Here is a 17,860-nt window from a genome sequence, read left to right as displayed (position 1 = left end):
CGAGTTGGCCGATACCTAATAATCCTAGCACTCTGGGAGGCTGAGGTGGATGGATTGCCTGAGCTCACAGGTTTGAGATCAGCCTGAGCAAGAGTAAGATCCCATCTCTAAAAATAGCCAGGTGTTGTGGTGGGCACCTATATTCCCAGCTACTTGGGAGGCTGAGGTAAGAGAATTGCTTGAGCCCAAGTGTTAGAGGTTGCTGTGAGCTATGACGCCAGGGTGAAACTGTCTCAAAAAAAAAAAAAAGACTTTTGTAGGAAAGATGTGAAAAAAATTCCATGGCCTTGTGCTTGGGGAAGAAGTGATTTCATTTTTAAAAACACAGCCCCAAGGGCATGTCTGTGGCTCCAGGACTCCAGGGACAAGGCTTATCTACTGAAGCTCAGTATAGAGGGCATGAGGAAAAGGTGATGGGTCTGCTCCAGGGAAAGCTTTTCATTTTTTTTATAACTGCAAAAGTGATTCACACTCGGGTGGGGTCTATGACTCAGTGGGTGGAGCACCACCCCCATATACCAAGGGTAGTGAGTTCAAACCCAGAAATGGCCAAACTGCAACAAAAAAATAGCTGGGTGTTGTGGCAGGAGCCTGTTATCTACTACTTGGGAGGCTGAGGCAAGAGAATCGCGTAAGCCTAGGAGTTAGAGGTTGCTATGAGCTGTGTGACGCCACGGCACTCTGCCCAAGGCAATAAAATGAGACTGTGTCTCTTAAAAAAAAAAAAAAAAGTGATGCACACTTCTCATAAAGAAAATGTGAGACCAAACACAGAAGCTCCTGTTAGGTCCTGTCTGGGCCGTCCCTCCCCTCCCCTCCCTTCCCCCCGTGGGCCTTCCCAGCTCATCTACCTGCCTCTAGACAGTGGCCCTGCAAGTGGGGACAGGGCCTGCTGACTCTCTGCATCTGTGTGGAGGGGAGAGGAGGTGAGCTCCCTGGGACACAGGAGGCATCCTCCCTCCTGAATCTGTCAATCCCAGGCCATTTGGTGGCAACAAACAGGGTCCAACACTGGCTTCTGAGGGGACAAGGCCATCCACTCAGGGCACCTAATGGAATAAGTCTCTGTGTTGAGGACAGGGCACAGTTCTCACAGCCGCAAAGAGGGAGGCTGGGGTGAGCTCTACACGGAGAATGGGAGCTCTATGTGGGCCATGGTGGTGCTGTTGAAAGCTAGACAAGGTAGCGAGCAGGTACACACTGCACAGACACAAGAGCTCTGCTTCCCAAAAGGCCTGGGAGTGGCCAAGGTGTGGTCATTGGGACTGTTCTCCACTCAAAGGCACTAGCTGGCAGTCTCAGGGCTGGACAGGGAGAGACCAGTGTGAGCCTGGAGCACTCAGAGATCCAGAAAGGAATGAAATGCTCAGAAAATGGAGCCACGTCAAAGGATAAGGAAATGTCAGCAGTAAAATCTTCGGCAGTGGTTCTCAACCTTCCTAATGCCATGGCCCTTTAATACAGTTCCTGTGGGTTTCAACCCACAGGTTGAGAACCACTGATCTAGGGGCTGGGCATACTGGATCATCACAAGAGTATTTTCAATTTTGTTATATGTTTGAATTTTTCACAATAAAATGTTGTAGATGAAAAACGTACAAGGAGGAGAAAAGCCAAGTCTGGGACAGTTTAAGCAACAACACCTGATCTCAGCCAAGAGGCATGGTTAGCAGCAAAGTAGTGTTGACAACAGAAGCTCACAGTGTAAAGTGGGATCCCGTGTCTAAACTAATAGGAATAAACTAAATGAGAGAAGGCAATCTTCCTAATGGCAGAGGGCTACTGGATAAATGCTGAGAGGCAAGGAAAGCCAGTGAGAGGACCAGGACAGCAGACACCAACAAGACCTCAGAGCTCCTCCCCAAACACCCAGTCACACCAAAACCAGGTGTGACAATGACAGGACCGCCAAGGAGAATGCTGGGTCACTTCTGTGGCATCATTGCTAAAAGTGGGTCAACTACCCAGGAATGCACACCAGACAAGCCTGGACGGAGGAAGGAAGGGCTGGTGAAATTCTGCCAAAGGTTAGACAGTACATATTCCAGTCTCTGTGGGCCCTGTGGTCTCCACTGCAGCCACACAGCCCTGCTGGTGTGGTGACAGCAGCCATGCTGGGCCTTTGCCCTGTATACATAACTTTAAAAATGCTTTATTAATACAAACAGGCAGCACTAAGACATTAAGTATCTATGTCTTAGTAAACAGGTGGCAACTCTATATCCAGGCCAATAGGATGCTTGAAGGAGATGGCAACAGACCAGATCCCATGGTGGAGATGGCAACTTTGCAGGTGAAGGGGACCCAGCTGTAACAGCTTTTCAAGTTTTCTCTCCTCATCAAGGATCATGAGAGTCATTCTATTCAATCTGGTGCTCTTCAGGGAGGTCAAAACTTTTAAAATCTAGAGCAGACGTCCTCAAACTACGGCCTGCGGGCCCCATGCAGCCCGCCTGGGACATTTATCCGGTTCGCCGGGTGTTTTTGCCGCCACTGCCTGTCCTGCTTAGCAGCCGACTCATCCCGGAGCCTGTAGTCTGGCCCTCCAACGGTCTGGGGGACAGTGAACTGGCCCCCTGTTTAAAAAGTTTGAGGACCCCTGATCTAGGGGATTGAAGGGAAAGAATTTTTCTTTCTTCCTTTTTTTTTTTTGAAATAGTCTCACTATGTCACCCTCATTACCATGGCATCACAGCTCACAGCAACCTCAGATTCTTGGGCTTAAGCGATTCAGCCTCTCAAGTAGCTGGGATTATAGGCACCTGCCACAATGCCCAGCTATTTTTTTGGTTGTAGTTCTCATTGTTTGGCAGGCCTGGGCTGGATTCAGACCCTCCAACTCCAGTGTATGTGGTTGGCACCCTAGCTGCTGAGCCTTTTTCTTTTTTTTTGAGACAGTCTCACTATGTTGCCCTCAGTAGGATGCTGTGGCATCACAGCTCACAGCAACCTCAAACTCTCGGGCTCAAGTGGTCCTCTTGCCTCAGCCTCCCAAGTAGCTGGGACTACAGGTGCCTGCCACAATGCCCGGCTATTTTTGAGAGACGGGGTCTCTTAGCTCAGGCTGGTCTTGAACTCATGAGCTCAGGCAATTTGCCCACCTCAGCCTCTCAGAGTGCTAGGATTACAGGTGTGAGCCACTGTGCCTGGCTGGAAAGAATTTTTCTATCTCTGGATAGGTGTTGTCTGCAGCAGGAACAGAGCTTTTTGCCTCAGGCTTCTCAGTCACCTTTTTTGCAGGGAAATTTGGCTGTTTTTGTTGAGGGTCCATTAGTCTTTATTGACATTTCTGTAGCTCTGTTAATACTTTAAGGCTGGCTCAGCGCCTGTGGCTCAAGCGGCTAAGGCGCCAGCCACATACACCTAAGGTGGCAGGTTCGAATCCCCAGCCCGGGCCCGCCAAACAACAATGATGGCTGCAACCAAAAAGATGGCCAGGCGTGGCAGGCGCCTGTGGTCCCAGCTACTTGGGAGGCTGTGGCAGGAGACTCGCTTGAGCCCAGAAGTTGGAGGTTGCTGTGAGCGTGATGCCATGGCACTCTACCCAGGGGGATAGCTTGAGGCTCCGTCCAAAAAAAAAAAAAAAATAAGGCTGGTGGAGCATCATACATTTTGCCAATGTGTGGTGTTGACACCTGGGATCTCCCATCTAAAGCTTTGACTAAAGGTCTAGAACTCAACTTCAGCCCATCTTTGAGAGCCACTCGTTGAGTGGCTGGTTCTCCATTTTCCTTATAGACAAAGATCAGAGTAGTCATCCTGGATTCTAAGGATGAGAAACACATTAGATGCTAGGGACTTGGGAAGGTGAGAGAAGCTAAGCCCCAGCAATAGACCAAACTTTCTGTCCTGGGTATGTCCACACAAAAACAAGAGCTGAGCACAGAGAGGGGCACAAGCTTGAGCCAGCGAGCACTTACGTCTTCCAGCCTGAGTCAGAGGTTCTCATGTTCTGAGAGGCAGGGGGTTTGGAGCTGGTACCCATCAGAAGACAAATTGCCATGGGGAATTTTCAGTGTGAGGCCACAGCTTAACCAGGCTTAGAACCATCAACACCCCAGAAATGCCACCCCTCACCCCTAGCCAAGCCTCACAGCTTCTAGCCCAGCCCTAGACATCCCTCCTCCCTGCTGGGCCCAGCTCAACCACTTGCCTTTTTTATTTTTTTTTTGAGACAGTCTCACGCTGTCACTCTGGTAGAATGCTGTGGAGTCACAGCTCATAGCAACCTCAAACTCTTGGGCTTAAGCGATTCTCTTGTCTCAGCCTCCCAAGTAGCTGGGACTATAGGCACTCACCACAACGCCTGGGTATTTTTTGGTTGTAGTTGTCATTGTTGTTTGGCAGGCCCAGGCTGGATTCGAATCCGCCAGCTCCAGTGTATGTGGCTGGCACTCTAGCCCTTGAGCTGCAAGTGCTGAGCCAACTTTTCTTGACTGTATGTCAGACCTTCTTGTTATATTGTTAGACATCATTCTAGGTGATATACAGTTTATTCATGTTGACTTATTGCAAGTGGGCATTGATTTTGGGGACCCAGGGCTATAGAAGTGCAGTTGGCCCCCCAGGATGTATCTGCAGTCTTATCCTCACATGCAGGTGTGTGTGTGTGCGCGCGCGCGCGCGCGTGTGCACATAGAGGTGGCTGTGACCTCCCCTTCCTTGAAACAGATAGGCGGAGTGGACAGGCAGTGCCACCCCCACCTTCCTGGGCAAACACCCACAGTTGAATTGTCCAGCTCAGCCCATCATAGGCAGGAGTGATGTATCCCACTACCCCTCACTGATCACTGAAAACATTCCTTGCACCTTTCTATGAGCAGTTAATATCGCATGAGCAGTTTGAGTGGACCAGTGTGCTCTGGTGAGAGGTCAGCTCTGCCCACTGAGTGTCTGTCCTCACCTCAGAGTGGCCTTCAAGCCTCAGGGTGCACTTAGAAACCCTGGCCCCCTGGCTCGGCGCCTATAGCTCAACGGGCTAAGGCACCAGCCATGTACACCTAAGGTGGCGGGTTCGAATCCCCAGCCTGGACCCGCCAAACAACAATGATGGCTGCAACCAAAAAATAGCCGGGCGTTGTGGCGGGTGCCTGTGGTCCTAGCTACTTGGGAGGCGGAGGCAAGAGACTCGCTTGAGCCCAGGAGTTGGAGGTTGCTGTGAGCTGTAATGCCATGGCACTCTACCCAGGGGGACAGCTTGAGGCTCTGTCTCAAAAAAAAAAAAAAAAAAAACCCTGGCCCCCAACTCCATGGCACATACTCAAGGTGCTCTGTGGGGCCTGGGTCTGAGAGCCTCTCTGTTTTGTTTTGTCTTGTTTTGAGACAGAGTCTCACTTTGTCGCCCTCAGTAGAATGCCATGGCATCAATGGTGTCACAGCTCACAGCAACCTAAAACTCTTTGTGCTTAAGCGATTCTCCTGCCTCAGTCTCCCAACTAGGTGGGACTATAGGGGCCCACCACAACACCCAGCTACTTTTTGGTTGTAGTTGTCATTGCTGTTTGGCAGGCCCAGGCTGGGCTTGAACCCACCACCTCTGATGTATGTGGCTGGCGCCCTAGCCACTTGAACTACAGGCCTGGAGCCATGGGGACCTCTCTAGAGCACCCAGGGAACAGCCAACCCAGCAGCCAGAGCTAGACATCGGGTGCGACGGGCCCTTTGCCCAGGTGGGAGGGTGAGGCTCTGAGGGGTGTGCCACTGCCTGGTGCTTCACCAGAGATGCTTGAGGTAAGTCTGGGAGTCTAGGGAGTCCCCCTGTTGATAGGGGCCTCCCCATGCCTGCCCTGCCTGTGTTCTCCTGGCCTAAACCTCCCCTAGGGAGCCACACTCAGAGTGACCCCACTTCCCACCCTAACCAGATCCTTTTCCTGCAGACTTTAGGTCCCTGGGCCTCAGAGATCCTCCTCCTTGGTGGGCCTCAGGCACACTCCTATGAGCTCTGTGACCTTGGACATGCACAGAGCTGCCACCCCTGCCCTCCTGGGCCTGGTCTTGATGTTAGCAGACAGCCGTGTGTGAGCCCTGGCTCTTGCAGGGTTTCTTTCCACCCACAGTGCCCTGCCCCATCTCTCCAGAGTGCCTGTGGATACCCAGTTGGGGTGAGGGTGGTGTGGGCACAGGCTGCCCATGTGCAGATTGAAGGTCTGACCTGCAGGCCGTGAGCCCTACAGAGGGTCCGGACAGTACCCCATGAGCTCAGCAGCTCCGTGTGCTCATGAAGGCCTGGTGGGCTGGCAGGGCTGAGGCCAAACCACAAAGGGCTCCGAGAACCGAGGAACCACATGCAAGCCTGTGGAGCCTGCCAATCGGAGCTGAAGCCACTTCTGCCCACAGGTCTCTGAGAATCGGCGTGCAGATCTCCCTGGACTACTGGTGGTGCACAAACGTTGTCCTACGAGGGGTGCAAGAGGTCTGCACCCACACCCTGGGCACATGACGGGGGCACATTGGAGGGGGACGGCTGGGTGGGACTAAGAGGCGGTCACCTGCCCTCCATCCCTTCCCTCCATGCCTGTGGTCAGAACAGCCCGGAGTACCTGGAGGTGATGTCTGCGTGTCACCAGCGGGCAGCTGATGCCCTGGTGGCAGGGGCCATCTGCAACGGGGGTCTCTATGTGAAGCTTGGTCAAGGACTATGCTCCTTCAACCACCTTCTACCCCCCGAGTACATCAAGACCCTGCGTGTGTTGGAGGACAAGGCCCTCACGCGGGGCTTCCAGGAGGTGAGCCCTGCCCCAGGGCCATGGGTGGGCTGGGGCTTGCAGCAGCCATAATGCCCCATACTTGCCCCTGCAGGTGGATGAGCTATTTCTGGAGGACTTCCAGGCCCTACCCCACGAGCTCTTCCAGAAGTTTGACTACCAGCCAGTGGCCGCTGCCAGCCTGGCACAGGTGCACCGTGCTACACTGCATGATGGCACAGCGGTGGCTGTGAAGGTACATAGGGGCCTGCCTTGGGCTGTGGGGGCTCTGAGGAGAGTGCTGTGGTCCTCGCTGCTGGCTCCCATGCAGGTGCAGTACATCGATCTGCAGGATCGCTTCGATGGGGACATCCACACACTGGAGCTGTTGCTGCGGTTTATTGAGCTCATGCATCCCAGCTTTGGCTTCAGCTGGGTTCTCCAGGTGCAGTTAGCACAGCAGGCAGGGGCCAGCTGCACCCATCACACACTTGACCCTAGGCCTGACCACCCACATGTGACCCCCAGGACCTGAAGGACACCCTAGCTCAGGAGCTGGACTTCAAGAACGAGGGCCATAACTCTGAGCGCTGTGCGCAAGAGCTGGGGCACTTCCACTACCTCGTGGTCCCCCGTGTGCACTGGGACAAGTCAAGCAAGGTGCGTTAGGCCAGGCCCCTCACGGGTGGGGGAGGTGCGGGCAGCTGAGCACAGCCTCTTCCTCTCTTCCAGCGAGTGCTGACGGCTGACTTCTGTGAGGGTTGCAAGGTCACTGACATTGAGGCCATCACAAGCCAAGGGCTGGCGGTGCAAGACGTGAGTGCTGTGCACAGGGTTGGGGTGGCAGGGTGCTGTCTGCATCCACTGCATGCTCCCCTCTCTCCCCAGGTAGCAGAGAAGCTGATCAAGGCTTTTGCTGAGCAGATATTTTACACGGGTTTCATCCACTCTGACCCCCACCCAGGCAATGGTAGGAAACCCTCCAGGGAAGGGGTTTCAGGGTGGGATGGTAAGAACTAATGTGTTGTATCCTTAGTTCTGGTGCGGAAAGGCCCAGATGGGAAGGCAGAGCTGGTGCTGCTAGACCATGGGCTCTACCAGTCCCTGGATGAGAAGTAAGAGCGGGGGTTGGGGGTGGTACAAGCCTCCCCCAGGGTCTGAACCTGTCTACTTTGGGCTCTGGGATCACGCTGGGCTGGGCCTATCCACCCTGTCCACAGGGACCGGTCAGCCCTGTGCCAGCTTTGGCGGGCCATCATCCTGAGGGATGACACTGCGATGAAGGTGCATGCAGCTGCACTTGGGGTGCAGGGTGAGCAGGTGTGTTGGTGGGGGGGGGGGGCAGCAGCTTTTGAGGCAGAGCCCTGGCTCAGGCCTGGTGGTCTCCCCAGACTATTTGCTGTTCTCCGAGATGCTCATGCAGCGGCCTGTGCGCCTGGGGCAGCTGTGGGACTCCCACCTGCTGAGCCACAAAGAGGCAGCCTACATGCAAGACATGGCCCGAGAGCACTTTGAAGCCATCATGGCCGTGCTCAAGGCCCTGCCACGGCCCATGCTGCTTGTGCTTCGTAACATCAACACTGTGCGTGCCATCAACACAGCCCTGGGCACCCCTGTCGACCGCTACTTCCTCATGGCCAAGAGGTTGCTGATTGGATGGGCACTTGAAGGGAGGTGTAGGGCAGGGCAGGGCAGGGCAGGGCAGGGCAGGGCCAGACTGGGGCCAACCTGCAGATCTGTGTAGGGCAGTCCGGGGCTGGAGCCGCCTGGTGGGCGCAGCATATCAGGGCATCTATGGCACCAGCCTCCTGCGCCACATCAAGGTCATCTGGGAAGTGCTCAAGTTTGAAGTGGCCCTGAGGTGAGTGGACCAGTACAGCTAGCAGGGCAGTGCCTAGGGCCTGCTCTCCACCAATCTGTGCTCTCACGTGCCCTCTCCAGGCTGGAGATCCTGGCCATGCGGCTCACCGCCCTCCTGGTCCGTGTGCTGGCCCACCTGGGCTTTGTGCCCCAGGCCGAGGAGCTCTACCAATACCTGGAGACCTAGGGAACCTGGGGCCAGGACAACCAACGGAGCAGCCTAGGGCCAACAGGGCTCATCCAGCTGCAGGCCCAACTGAGCTGCCTAAAAATGGCGGTACAGATTCCCTAAGATCCAGGGGTTGGGGGGTGGGAGCGGAACAACTATAATCAGCAGCTAGAGACAAACTGTGGCTGTGACCACAGCCAGGCCAAGTGGCCATACAATGACCACATGCTCATCTTAAATCTTTTTCCTTGTGTTTTTGTACAAAAGGGGTGGGAAGTAGTGCATGGGCAGCAGTAGCATCCACAAGGCTAGAAGTGGGCAGTGACGCGGTCTGTCTCCAGCAGGTCGTCCAGGATCTGCAGGAAGAGGGGGAAGGTGAGGCTACAGGCCGACAAACTAAGCAGGGGTGGGCCAGGACCAGGGCTGGGGCCACTCACGATGTCAGGCGTGGTGCCAATCTTCTTGGCCAGCTCTCCACGCTCCATGGTACTGAGGTAGAGGTAGCGGTTAAGCAGCTCCCCATCCAGCACGTTCCGCACCGCATTCTGCAGGACACGCCTGTCCACATGCAGCATCCTGGGGTGTATGCAAGTGGCAGGGTTAGAGCAGACCTGGGCGGGAGGTGGGGTGGGCAGGAAGGAGGCGCAGAGCTCACCGGAAGGCACGGGGGTTGAGGCCGGCATGGTGGGGCAGCATGGTGGTCAGTGCATTCTGCAGCATGAGCAGCCGCCGATAGGTTTTCTCTTGCATGGGCAGCAGGAGCCCAATGCCGCCATCCAGGGTGGCTGGTGGGGTAGTGCAATATGAATGAGGCCAGACCTCCACGTCCCACCCCTACACAGCCACCTAGGCACTCACCAAACCACGTGATGTGTTTATTCTCCCACACAACGGACTTCTTGCTGGGCCCCTCTGTGGCACCCCGGCATGGGGTCCTCCAGAACGTGTTCACATGGGCACCCACGTGGAAGTCTGCCCTGCGCAGGAGGCGCATGCCCCCAAAACTCTCCTTGGCTAGACCAGAAGAACCTCAGGTCACTGCCTGCTCAGCCCCCATCCCAGGAAGAGGTAGGGTGGAGAAGCCACTCACCTTCTGGCAGGTACATGTACACCATGAGGTTACGGTCTCGGTCAGACACTGGGGAGCAGAGGCCTAGTCATCCTCAGTCATCCCGAAGCCCCAGCCTTCCCCTAAGGCCCTGCATGCTCACCCAGGAAGCCTAGCTGAGCATTGTCCACCATGAAGTCCACACTGTACACCTCCAGGGGCTTGGCATCCTAAGACCAGGAGGGGCACGGTGTCAGGACTGGCCTTAGACCAGACCCCACCCAGACACAGGCGCCCAGGTCTGCAGGTACCCGGGACACAAGACTCAGCGTCTTGCTCTCCTCCTGGTAGCGCAGTAGTGAGATGCTCTTCATGACGTCTGCAGCCAGAATGAAGTTCTTAACGCTGATCATCTGGTGGATGTAGAGCTGTGTGTCGATGAAGGCCATACCCGTCAGCTCGCTGGCCCGTAGGCTCCATAGGAAGATCTAGGAGGCAGGAGGGGGTGAGCCAGGGCAGATGCCAGTGGCAGGGCACAGGGAACGGGATGGTACACCTTCTGGCCGATGGCTGACACCAGGTGGCCGTTGCAGTGGCACAGGGCAGTCACAGGTCCCTTCTGCTCCTTCTCATAAAGGACCTTGAACTTGTTCTTGGTCAAAGGCTGGCCAGGCTCAGGTACCACCTCGATGACATCCATGATCAGGATCTAGCAGGGCATAGGAATGTGTGGGGTGGCGCAGGGTCTGCCAGAAGCTGCCCTCCCCCCACGCACCATGCGACCTCCGCTGCTGTGCCCTTACCCGCCCACGGCACGTGACCTCCTCCCCCTGCATGAGGCAGGTCCCGGCAGCCACGTAGCCCTTGAGGCCTGACACAGTCTCCTCACTGCGCAGCGAGACCGTCTTCATGCAGGTCACATGCTCCCATTCCTCCAGCTCGATCCTGCACAGGGCAGGCATATCAGGGTAGCACCCCCACCAGCTCCAGGAGCCCCTGCCCAGCCCCAGCCTTACCTGGCATTGGGAATGGCCTCCCAGCTGACTGGGGAGATGAGCTGGATGGAGAAAGCCTCCTGCTGAGGGTGGATATACCGATCATCTGCAGGGACCAAGGGCAACATCATGGCAGGGCTTGCCTGAGCCAAGACCCAGCAGGCAACTGTGGCACTTGTGTCACGCACCTCTCTCAATGGTTTCAAACTCCTTCTCCTCCCCGGTCATGCGCGGGATGCGGGTACACGGGGTGTTGGTGCTGGTGGCCACGGCGTACACCTGGGGGTGGGAGGGTCTCATGCACCAGAGGCCAGGCCCACCTGTGCCGGGCAGAGTTGGGGTTGGGACTGGGCAGACCTTAGACTCCACGTGGTAAGCCACGTAATGGGCCGTGCAGCGTAGGGGGATCTTCCTGACGGGCCACGGAGCATCATAGGACAAGTAGGCTGGAAGGACGCTGATCCTCAGCTCACCCTGGGGTAGGGCAACAGGGTCAGCAAAATGAGGCAGGCTGATCTGGCTGCCAAGGGCTCCCTGGGATACTGCTCCCAAGCTCAGCTGGAGCAGGGGAGGCATGGACCTGCTGTGTCAGGCCATACCCCAGAAGGGGCCATAGCACTGGCACCCAGACTCCTCTGATGTCAGTCAGTTCCTGCCCACTCTCCCAGGCTGGTGATGCTGGTCTCAGACAGGAGGGCTGGGCTCAGAGGGCACTGGAAGCTGCAAGCAAAGGGTGGCCCACAGACTGGCCATGCCAGGGACTAAAAACAGGCAGAGGAAGCCCTGTGCTGCCTGCCTTCACTGATAGTCATGAGCCTGTTGGAGGCACTTGCCACACAGTCCGAAGCCAGAGTGACTCAGGTTGATGGTGCTATTGTCTCAGCAGCACGGTGAGGAAACAATGTGCCTCCCAAAAGTCAACGAGGACAGAGGTTGGGTTCACACCAGCTCCACCTGGCTCCTGAGGAAGGGCTGGGGCCAGCAGGGCAGTGCAGCGCCCTCCTCAGCCACACCCTCCACTTCCACGGTTTCCTCCTCCAGACCTTCCCAGTATTAAGTCCTACCCACACCACTCTTGGGACACTCCCTCCTGTCCCCACCATCTGCCCCAGGTGTCCAAGGTCCTACCTGTCTGTTGAAGTAAAGGAAACCACGGGGGCAGTTGACATTGTGGAAAGGAGCAAAGGAGTCAATGGGACCATCAATGCCCATGGGGTGCAGGCGCAGAGCCCCTCGGCCAGTCACGAGAAGCCAGTGGGGTGAGGGACCGCAGATGAACACCTGGGGCAGGCTCTATGAGGGTACTGCAAACAAGGCCACACCTCCTGTCCAACCTCAGGCCCCCACAAAGCCACATGCTTACCCCTGAATAGCCATAAATGTCCTCAAAGTATCGGAAACGTGCCACACGGCCCCGAACCCCAGCCCCCTCTTCAGTGCTGCCACCTTCTGCTTTCTTCTTAGATGGCTTTGGCTTCTTTTCACGGAAGTTGATGTTGTGGGGTACCTGGAGGGGCACCATGAAGGCCAGGTCCTCCAGTGCTGCTGCCTGGACCCCACCCCATCCTACACCAAACATCCTTTGTGCTTAGCAGTCCAACCACCTGTTTTGTTTTATTTTGTTTGTTGAGACAGAGTCTAACTATGTCGCCTTGGTAGAGTACTGTGGTGTCACAGCTCACAGCAACCTCAGACTCTTGGGCTCAAGTGATTCTCTTGGCTTAATCTCCCAAGTAGCTGAGACTACAGGCATCCAACACAACACCTGGCTAATTTTTGTTGTTGTCATTTAGCAGGCCCAGGCCAGGTTCAAACCAGTATATGTGGCCAGCACCCTAATCACTGAGTTATGGCCGCAGAGCCCACCTCTACCTTCTTAAAGCGGACTTTCAGGTTTCCCTGGCCGAGCTGAGAGTCGTGGGGGAAGGCCTCGTAGATGAGCAGCTCCTGGTCTACGTGCACCTGGGAGGGCAGAGGGGCTTTGGGGATAGGGCAGGGCCTTGGGGATGGGGCGGGGATGCAGGGTCCCTAGTGTCCTGGCCTGGCTCACCAGCAGGTAGGGCCTGCTCTGACGACTCCCTAGCGCAACGAGCAGGACTTCCTTGACCAGGGGCAGCTCGCCCTGGCGTGTGGCCTCCTCCTTGCGAGCCTCACCCTGGGTGGTGGGCTGTCCAAAAGAGCTGTCTACCAGGACCCGTTGTCCCACAGGGAAGTTCTTCACCAGGAATACCAACCGCCAGTCTGGGAGCTGGTAGATCTGGAAGGAGCAGCAGTCAGTGGAAGCAGCAGCTGGTAGGACAAGATGGGTTGTGCCCTCACAAGGGTGCCACCCACCTCCATGGTGCCATTCTCCCGCACCAGCAGGCACCAGTGTGTAGGCTCTGCCCGAAAGGGTGCAGGATCCCTGTCGGCAGGGGGCTGGCTGCTTCTTCGGGCTTCCTCCTTGCTGGGGCTGAAGAGGGAGCCCGAGTCCCCATATAGCATCTCCTCCTCGTCATCCACCGTAGGGCTGGGGGCCAGCAGAGGTGTCACAGGTAGCCTGCCTGGCACAGGGACCCAGGCCTTCCCAGTGTCCAGGCCCCCCCACACACCTGGTCTCTGAGCCTAGGCCCTCCATCTCTGAGCCACTGCGGCCCCCTAGCTCGTCACGGGCCCCGCCCAGGCGGCTCTCAGTAGTGAACATGCCGCTGAGGTCGCGGTACAAACACAGTGTGATCACCTTGGACTGCTGCAGGAAGAGGGCAGGGCTCAGCAGCCAGGGGGAGGGGGGAGGGGCAAGCTGGGGGTGGGCGGAGGAGTGGTTGGGGGGCCTACATGGTGCAGCGGGGGCTTGTGTAGTGCCAGGCGGTGGTGACGTCCGCTGTAGGAATCACTCTTGAGGAGAAACATGGTGACATGGCCTTCAGCACTCATGATGACCACGTAGGGGTCTGCCACAGCACACTGCACAATAGGTGCACCCAGATCCACAGGGATAAAGTGTAGCTGGTTCACTGTGGGCACAGAACAGTCAGCACATACTTCCCCAGACCTGCCTGCCCACTCAGCCCCAGCACCCACCTCCTTCTAGCAGGCGGATGCCCAGCGGTGACACTTGAACGATGTAGCGATTATCCCCAATGTTTCCAGCAAAGACTGTGGGGCCCTGTGTGGCAAAGCCACTGGTGTCCAGCTCCATGATCTCCTGTCCCGTCTGCAAGATCTGAAGGAAACAGTGGGGAGGTGAGCCCCTCTCCAGGGGACCATGCCCCAGCCACTTCCAAGTCTTGCCCCTCACCATGGTGGAGTCTTCTCGACTCAGAATAAGGAAGCCATGTCTGCGCCCGTCCTCCTCTCCTTCAGGAACACCAGATTCCTGCTCTGTGCCCTCCCCCTTGGGGGTCTCCTCCTGTGAGGGCTGGAGGAGCAGGCAACTGCATCAGTGAGAACAAGCATGTGGCTATGCCCTCCTGGCCCCTCTGCTCCCCAGCTGCCCCACATGCAGCCCATAGGAAGGCAGTGCCAGTCCCATGGCCTCAGCACATGCCTACCTCTTCCTTACGCACAGAAGCGATGACCGTCCACATGTCATAGCAGCCAGGAAGCTCAAAGGTAGTGACCACCTGGGGCCGGATGCTCTTCTGGAAAGACAAGGTAGGTGGTTAGCCTACCCAGGAGGTCCTATCAAATGACATTAGCCCCACCTTCCCCACACACCTGCAGCACTGACAAGGCCCCATTCTTCCCGTAGCCGGAGCAAACCACGATCTCCAGGTCTGGCTCAGGGCTGTTCTGAAACTACAGGGGCTGAGGAGTTACAGATCATGCCCCCCCGCACAGGTCCCAATCCCTGCCCCAGCCCCCTTGGCACCTCTTCAGAGAGGAAAGCAGGCTCGCCCATGGCAGCGTTGGCACAGGGTCCAATATTGAGGATGCTGTCACACACCTGTAGGCATAGCAGCAGTTGGGGGCTGGCCAGGGTGGGGGCCGGCCAGGGTGGGGGCCCCTGCTTCCCTCAGCCTCACCTCAAAGGAGTAGGTGGCCAGCTGTGTACCGGACTGGGCCTCGCTGCCATATACCTCAATCTCATCCACCTCATCCTGTGGCACCGACTTGCCCCCTGCAGCACAGAGAGCACCCACCTAAGTCCAGCCCAGATCACTGGCCCCTTACCTGACCAGTCCTGGACCAGCTTCTCACCTGACCAACCCACTGAGGGGTCCACTCTCTTCTTCTTTGAGGGAGGTTCTTCCTATGAGGTAGATTAGGGCAGTTAGTGGCTCTCCAAGGCCAGCCCCACAAATCTAGGACAACCCCCTTGTCAACACCCACCTTGTCTGCAGACTCTCGGGTGGCACTGGCTGGGGGCTCCTGCAGTTTCTCTGTGTACTTGAGGAGCAGGGAGTTGCCCAGGCGAGAGCCCAGGAACAGGTACCCGGGCTCCATGGTGACCATCTGGGGAAGGGCAGGTGGGTGAGGGCAGGGCCTCGCCTGGACCAAGGGCCAACCCCCCAGTCCCAACTCACACTGGTGGTGAGGACACTGGCGGCTGCCTTGTCAAAGTGGAACGCTCGGACACTGCGCATGCCGTCTGTGATGAGTGTCAGCACGTAACTGGGGGAAGGGAGGTCTTGAGTGGGGACACCAGGCTCCAGACTGAGTGGGGGCAAGACTGGGTTGGTGGTGGGAGGTAGGAGCTCACATTTCACCACCCTTGAGGGAGATGACCATCTTGTCATAAGAGATGAAGGCAGCCTGTGCGCAGTCCAGGGTGATCCGCACACCCTCCTGGGTACCTGTGGGGTGGGCAGTCAGGCCAACTGGCCATACTGCTGCCCAGGCCCACCTTGACCCCACCCGCACTCACGTAGGGGAAAGGCAGTGGTGCCTGTGGTAAGGCTGTTGAGGGCGACACCATAGGGGGGCACGCTCTGGTTCAGGTACAGCAGTGAGTTGACAGCAAATATCACCACCCCACCTGGAGGGCACAAGTTGGTGGACAGGGTGGGGCACAGGGCCCCCATGCTCCCATGCCCCACCCCTAGAGCCCGAGGGCCCTCACCTATGGGCTTAGGCACAGCCAAAGCCTGGGTGCAGTCAAAAGGCAGGCTAGTGAGGGACCAGATGACAGGGTGGACCTTCTGCGTGATGTTCAGTGAGATGGCCACAATGGAGCATGTATCCTGCCTCACAGCCACCCTCCTGGAGCAGCAGGCAGGTCAGAAGAGCCCAGCGCCCCCCTCAGCCAGCCCCACACCCCAGAGCCCTGTCCAACCACACGCCAGGCAGAGTTGGCTCAGAGCCCACAGCACAGGAGCCTCCTTGGGTGTCTCACCCAGGCCAGGTCTGGTTGGGCTCAAACAGGATGAGCAGGGTGGGCTCGTAGTAGCCGTGCAAGAATTGCAGGTCAACGATGTTAAGCAGCTTCTCATCCAGGGCCCGCACATCAATGATATAGCTAGGCAGGAAGCTGGACCTCTGCCTGGAGGTCCAGGGACTTCAGCAGAAGGGGAGGGAGAGGAGCTTGGGCTCCAGCACCCCCAGAACCATGGACCACCCTGCCTGACACTCACCCCTCGCCCACGAGCCCCTCATGCTCCTCGGCCAGACTCTCTCGGCGGAAAGGCAGCACCACCAGCCGTGTACCGTAGACAAGCATGGCCGCACAGCGCCCGTCAGGGTCCACCCGCACCCGAGGCGTATGCACGTTTTGCACAAACCCGTCCTGGGAGCAGAGGGACATCAAGCAGGACGAATGCAGGAAGACCCACAGGGCACATGTGGGGCAGTAGAATAAAGCCGGTAGGGGAGGGAGAGTAGCTAGGCTGGGGCCTGGGTGGTAGGTCTGGGTTTGGCCCTACCCGAAGCTCAGGCTCCTCAAAGTAGTGCAGGGACAGGGTCTTCAGATCGTGGGTACCTGGGTCATACTCCACCACTGACAGCTGGGGGGTGGAGTTCAAAACTGTGGCCTGCCTGCTGCTGGCTCTGTCAGTGCCAGTCAGCCTCTGCCCAGCACTGGCCTCCAACACCACTGTGCCCGACACCCTGGCCAGGCCCTCAAGCCCATCACTCACCTTGGCATCCTTGAAGCTCAGGAGCAAGGCATCCCGCTTGGCACCTGCCAGCTGCACACTGGCCATGGACATGACATTGCCAAAGAAAGAGAAGGAGGCTGCCAGCTCCAGCTTCTCCCGGTGGGCCTTCCCTTCTAGGTGAGAGGCCAGTGGGCTAAGGTCTCCATCATGTACCCTGGAATGCACACACCTCTAGGGTGGGGCCTAGGGTGGGACCTAGGGCAGGGCTGTACTTACCTGTGCTCCTGTCATTTTTGGTGAGAACCTGGAAGAGGGAAGAAAAGAAGGCATGAAGAGCACACATCTGAGGGCCTCACTTTGTTCAGAGGAAAGGAATGCAGGAAAAAACCACTCAGTGGCCCCTGACACAGAGTCCTCCCCAAACCCTCTCTGCAGAGGGGAGAATGCACCCTCGCCAACTGGAGCCAACTCACACTCATGTATCTGCACCCTAACCCTGGCACAGGGCTCCCCCACAAGAGGCTCCCACTGCCACCCAGCATACCAGCTACCCATCCCCATGGAACAAGCACTCAGGCCAGGGTGTACGTGGCTTGGCTATACAGCTGAGACCCAAGCAGCCCAGCTCCAGCTCTGGGCAGTAACATCAGGCCAAGGGGAACTAGTAGCTACTGCTACGCATGGTTGTTAGAAGGAAAGAAGCCCTCAATTCTTCTGGCACCTCAGCTGCCCAACACAGAGCTGCCTTTACCAAGTCTATGTCCTCAGCTCATTCTCTAAGGCTGACAATGTTCACACTACCACAGGTAAACAAAGTGGCTGCCAGGCATGGTGGCTCATGCCTATAATCCTAGGACTCTGGGAAGCCAAGATGGTTGGATTGCCTGAGCTCACATGTTCAAGACTGCCCCAAGCCAGAACGAGACCTTGTCTCTAAGAAAAATAGCCGCACGTTGTGGCAGACACCTGTAGTCCCAGGTATTTGGAAGGCTAATGCAAGAGGATGGCTTGAGCCCAAGAATTTGAGATTGCTGTGAGCTATGATGCTATGGCACTCTACCAAGGGCGATAAAGTGAGACTCTATCTCAAA

The 17,860-nt window shown here is 56.9% G+C and overlaps 2 protein-coding genes and 1 pseudogene across 6 annotated transcripts in view; 1 reads left to right on the top strand and 2 right to left on the bottom strand.

Moving 5' to 3' along the window:
* The window catches only part of ADCK5 (aarF domain containing kinase 5), a 19,316-nt gene extending 10,365 nt beyond the window's left edge, over positions 1–8,951 (top strand). Inside the window, exons 4-15 of one of the 2 annotated variants that reach the window (XM_003802318.3) lie at positions 6,337–6,412; positions 6,525–6,725; positions 6,799–6,939; positions 7,015–7,128; positions 7,212–7,343; positions 7,416–7,499; positions 7,572–7,653; positions 7,720–7,798; positions 7,904–7,995; positions 8,075–8,327; positions 8,428–8,544; positions 8,625–8,951. In XM_003802318.3, the coding sequence (XP_003802366.1) occupies positions 6,337–6,412; positions 6,525–6,725; positions 6,799–6,939; positions 7,015–7,128; positions 7,212–7,343; positions 7,416–7,499; positions 7,572–7,653; positions 7,720–7,798; positions 7,904–7,995; positions 8,075–8,327; positions 8,428–8,544; positions 8,625–8,730 (1,477 nt within the window). In that variant the 3' untranslated portion in view covers positions 8,731–8,951. Of the gene's footprint in view, positions 1–6,336; positions 6,413–6,524; positions 6,726–6,798; positions 6,940–7,014; positions 7,129–7,211; positions 7,344–7,415; positions 7,500–7,571; positions 7,654–7,719; positions 7,799–7,903; positions 7,996–8,074; positions 8,328–8,427; positions 8,545–8,624 lie in introns of those variants that run through there. The other variant, XM_023508347.1, reaches the window with a different exon arrangement.
* On the bottom strand, positions 2,183–4,072 carry LOC105888263 (annotated as a pseudogene).
* The window catches only part of CPSF1 (cleavage and polyadenylation specific factor 1), a 17,378-nt gene continuing 8,466 nt past the window's right edge, over positions 8,949–17,860 (bottom strand). The window contains exons 3-38 of one of the 4 annotated variants that reach the window (XM_023508346.1): positions 17,046–17,073; positions 16,809–16,942; positions 16,596–16,676; positions 16,308–16,459; positions 16,070–16,216; positions 15,797–15,936; positions 15,602–15,712; positions 15,437–15,530; positions 15,261–15,348; positions 15,067–15,189; positions 14,935–14,986; positions 14,760–14,854; positions 14,606–14,680; positions 14,452–14,532; positions 14,286–14,375; positions 14,033–14,152; positions 13,816–13,957; positions 13,570–13,748; positions 13,347–13,483; positions 13,090–13,264; positions 12,806–13,012; positions 12,628–12,717; positions 12,119–12,262; positions 11,884–12,036; positions 11,113–11,229; positions 10,944–11,034; positions 10,777–10,861; positions 10,564–10,705; positions 10,317–10,469; positions 10,072–10,248; positions 9,924–9,990; positions 9,803–9,850; positions 9,571–9,726; positions 9,368–9,497; positions 9,150–9,288; positions 8,949–9,068 (exon numbers count right to left, since the gene is read on the bottom strand). In XM_023508346.1, coding sequence (XP_023364114.1) covers positions 9,021–9,068; positions 9,150–9,288; positions 9,368–9,497; positions 9,571–9,726; positions 9,803–9,850; positions 9,924–9,990; positions 10,072–10,248; positions 10,317–10,469; positions 10,564–10,705; positions 10,777–10,861; positions 10,944–11,034; positions 11,113–11,229; positions 11,884–12,036; positions 12,119–12,262; positions 12,628–12,717; positions 12,806–13,012; positions 13,090–13,264; positions 13,347–13,483; positions 13,570–13,748; positions 13,816–13,957; positions 14,033–14,152; positions 14,286–14,375; positions 14,452–14,532; positions 14,606–14,680; positions 14,760–14,854; positions 14,935–14,986; positions 15,067–15,189; positions 15,261–15,348; positions 15,437–15,530; positions 15,602–15,712; positions 15,797–15,936; positions 16,070–16,216; positions 16,308–16,459; positions 16,596–16,676; positions 16,809–16,942; positions 17,046–17,073 — 4,191 coding nt within the window. In that variant the 3' untranslated portion in view covers positions 8,949–9,020. Of the gene's footprint in view, positions 9,069–9,149; positions 9,289–9,367; positions 9,498–9,570; positions 9,727–9,802; positions 9,851–9,923; positions 9,991–10,071; positions 10,249–10,316; positions 10,470–10,563; positions 10,706–10,776; positions 10,862–10,943; positions 11,035–11,112; positions 11,230–11,883; positions 12,037–12,118; positions 12,263–12,621; positions 12,718–12,805; positions 13,013–13,089; positions 13,265–13,346; positions 13,484–13,569; positions 13,749–13,815; positions 13,958–14,032; positions 14,153–14,285; positions 14,376–14,451; positions 14,533–14,605; positions 14,681–14,759; positions 14,855–14,934; positions 14,987–15,066; positions 15,190–15,260; positions 15,349–15,436; positions 15,531–15,601; positions 15,937–16,069; positions 16,217–16,307; positions 16,460–16,595; positions 16,677–16,808; positions 16,943–17,045; positions 17,074–17,860 lie in introns of all 4 variants that reach the window. The other 3 variants (XM_023508343.1, XM_023508344.1, XM_023508345.1) reach the window with 3 other exon arrangements.

Source organism: Otolemur garnettii, unplaced genomic scaffold, assembly GCF_000181295.1.
Source record: "Otolemur garnettii isolate 467f Iridium unplaced genomic scaffold, OtoGar3 scaffold00245, whole genome shotgun sequence".
In the NCBI taxonomy this organism is placed as follows: Eukaryota; Metazoa; Chordata; class Mammalia; order Primates; family Galagidae; genus Otolemur; species Otolemur garnettii.
The sequence above is the reverse complement of the archived record's forward strand: the minus strand, read 5'-3'. Positions and strand labels throughout refer to the sequence as shown.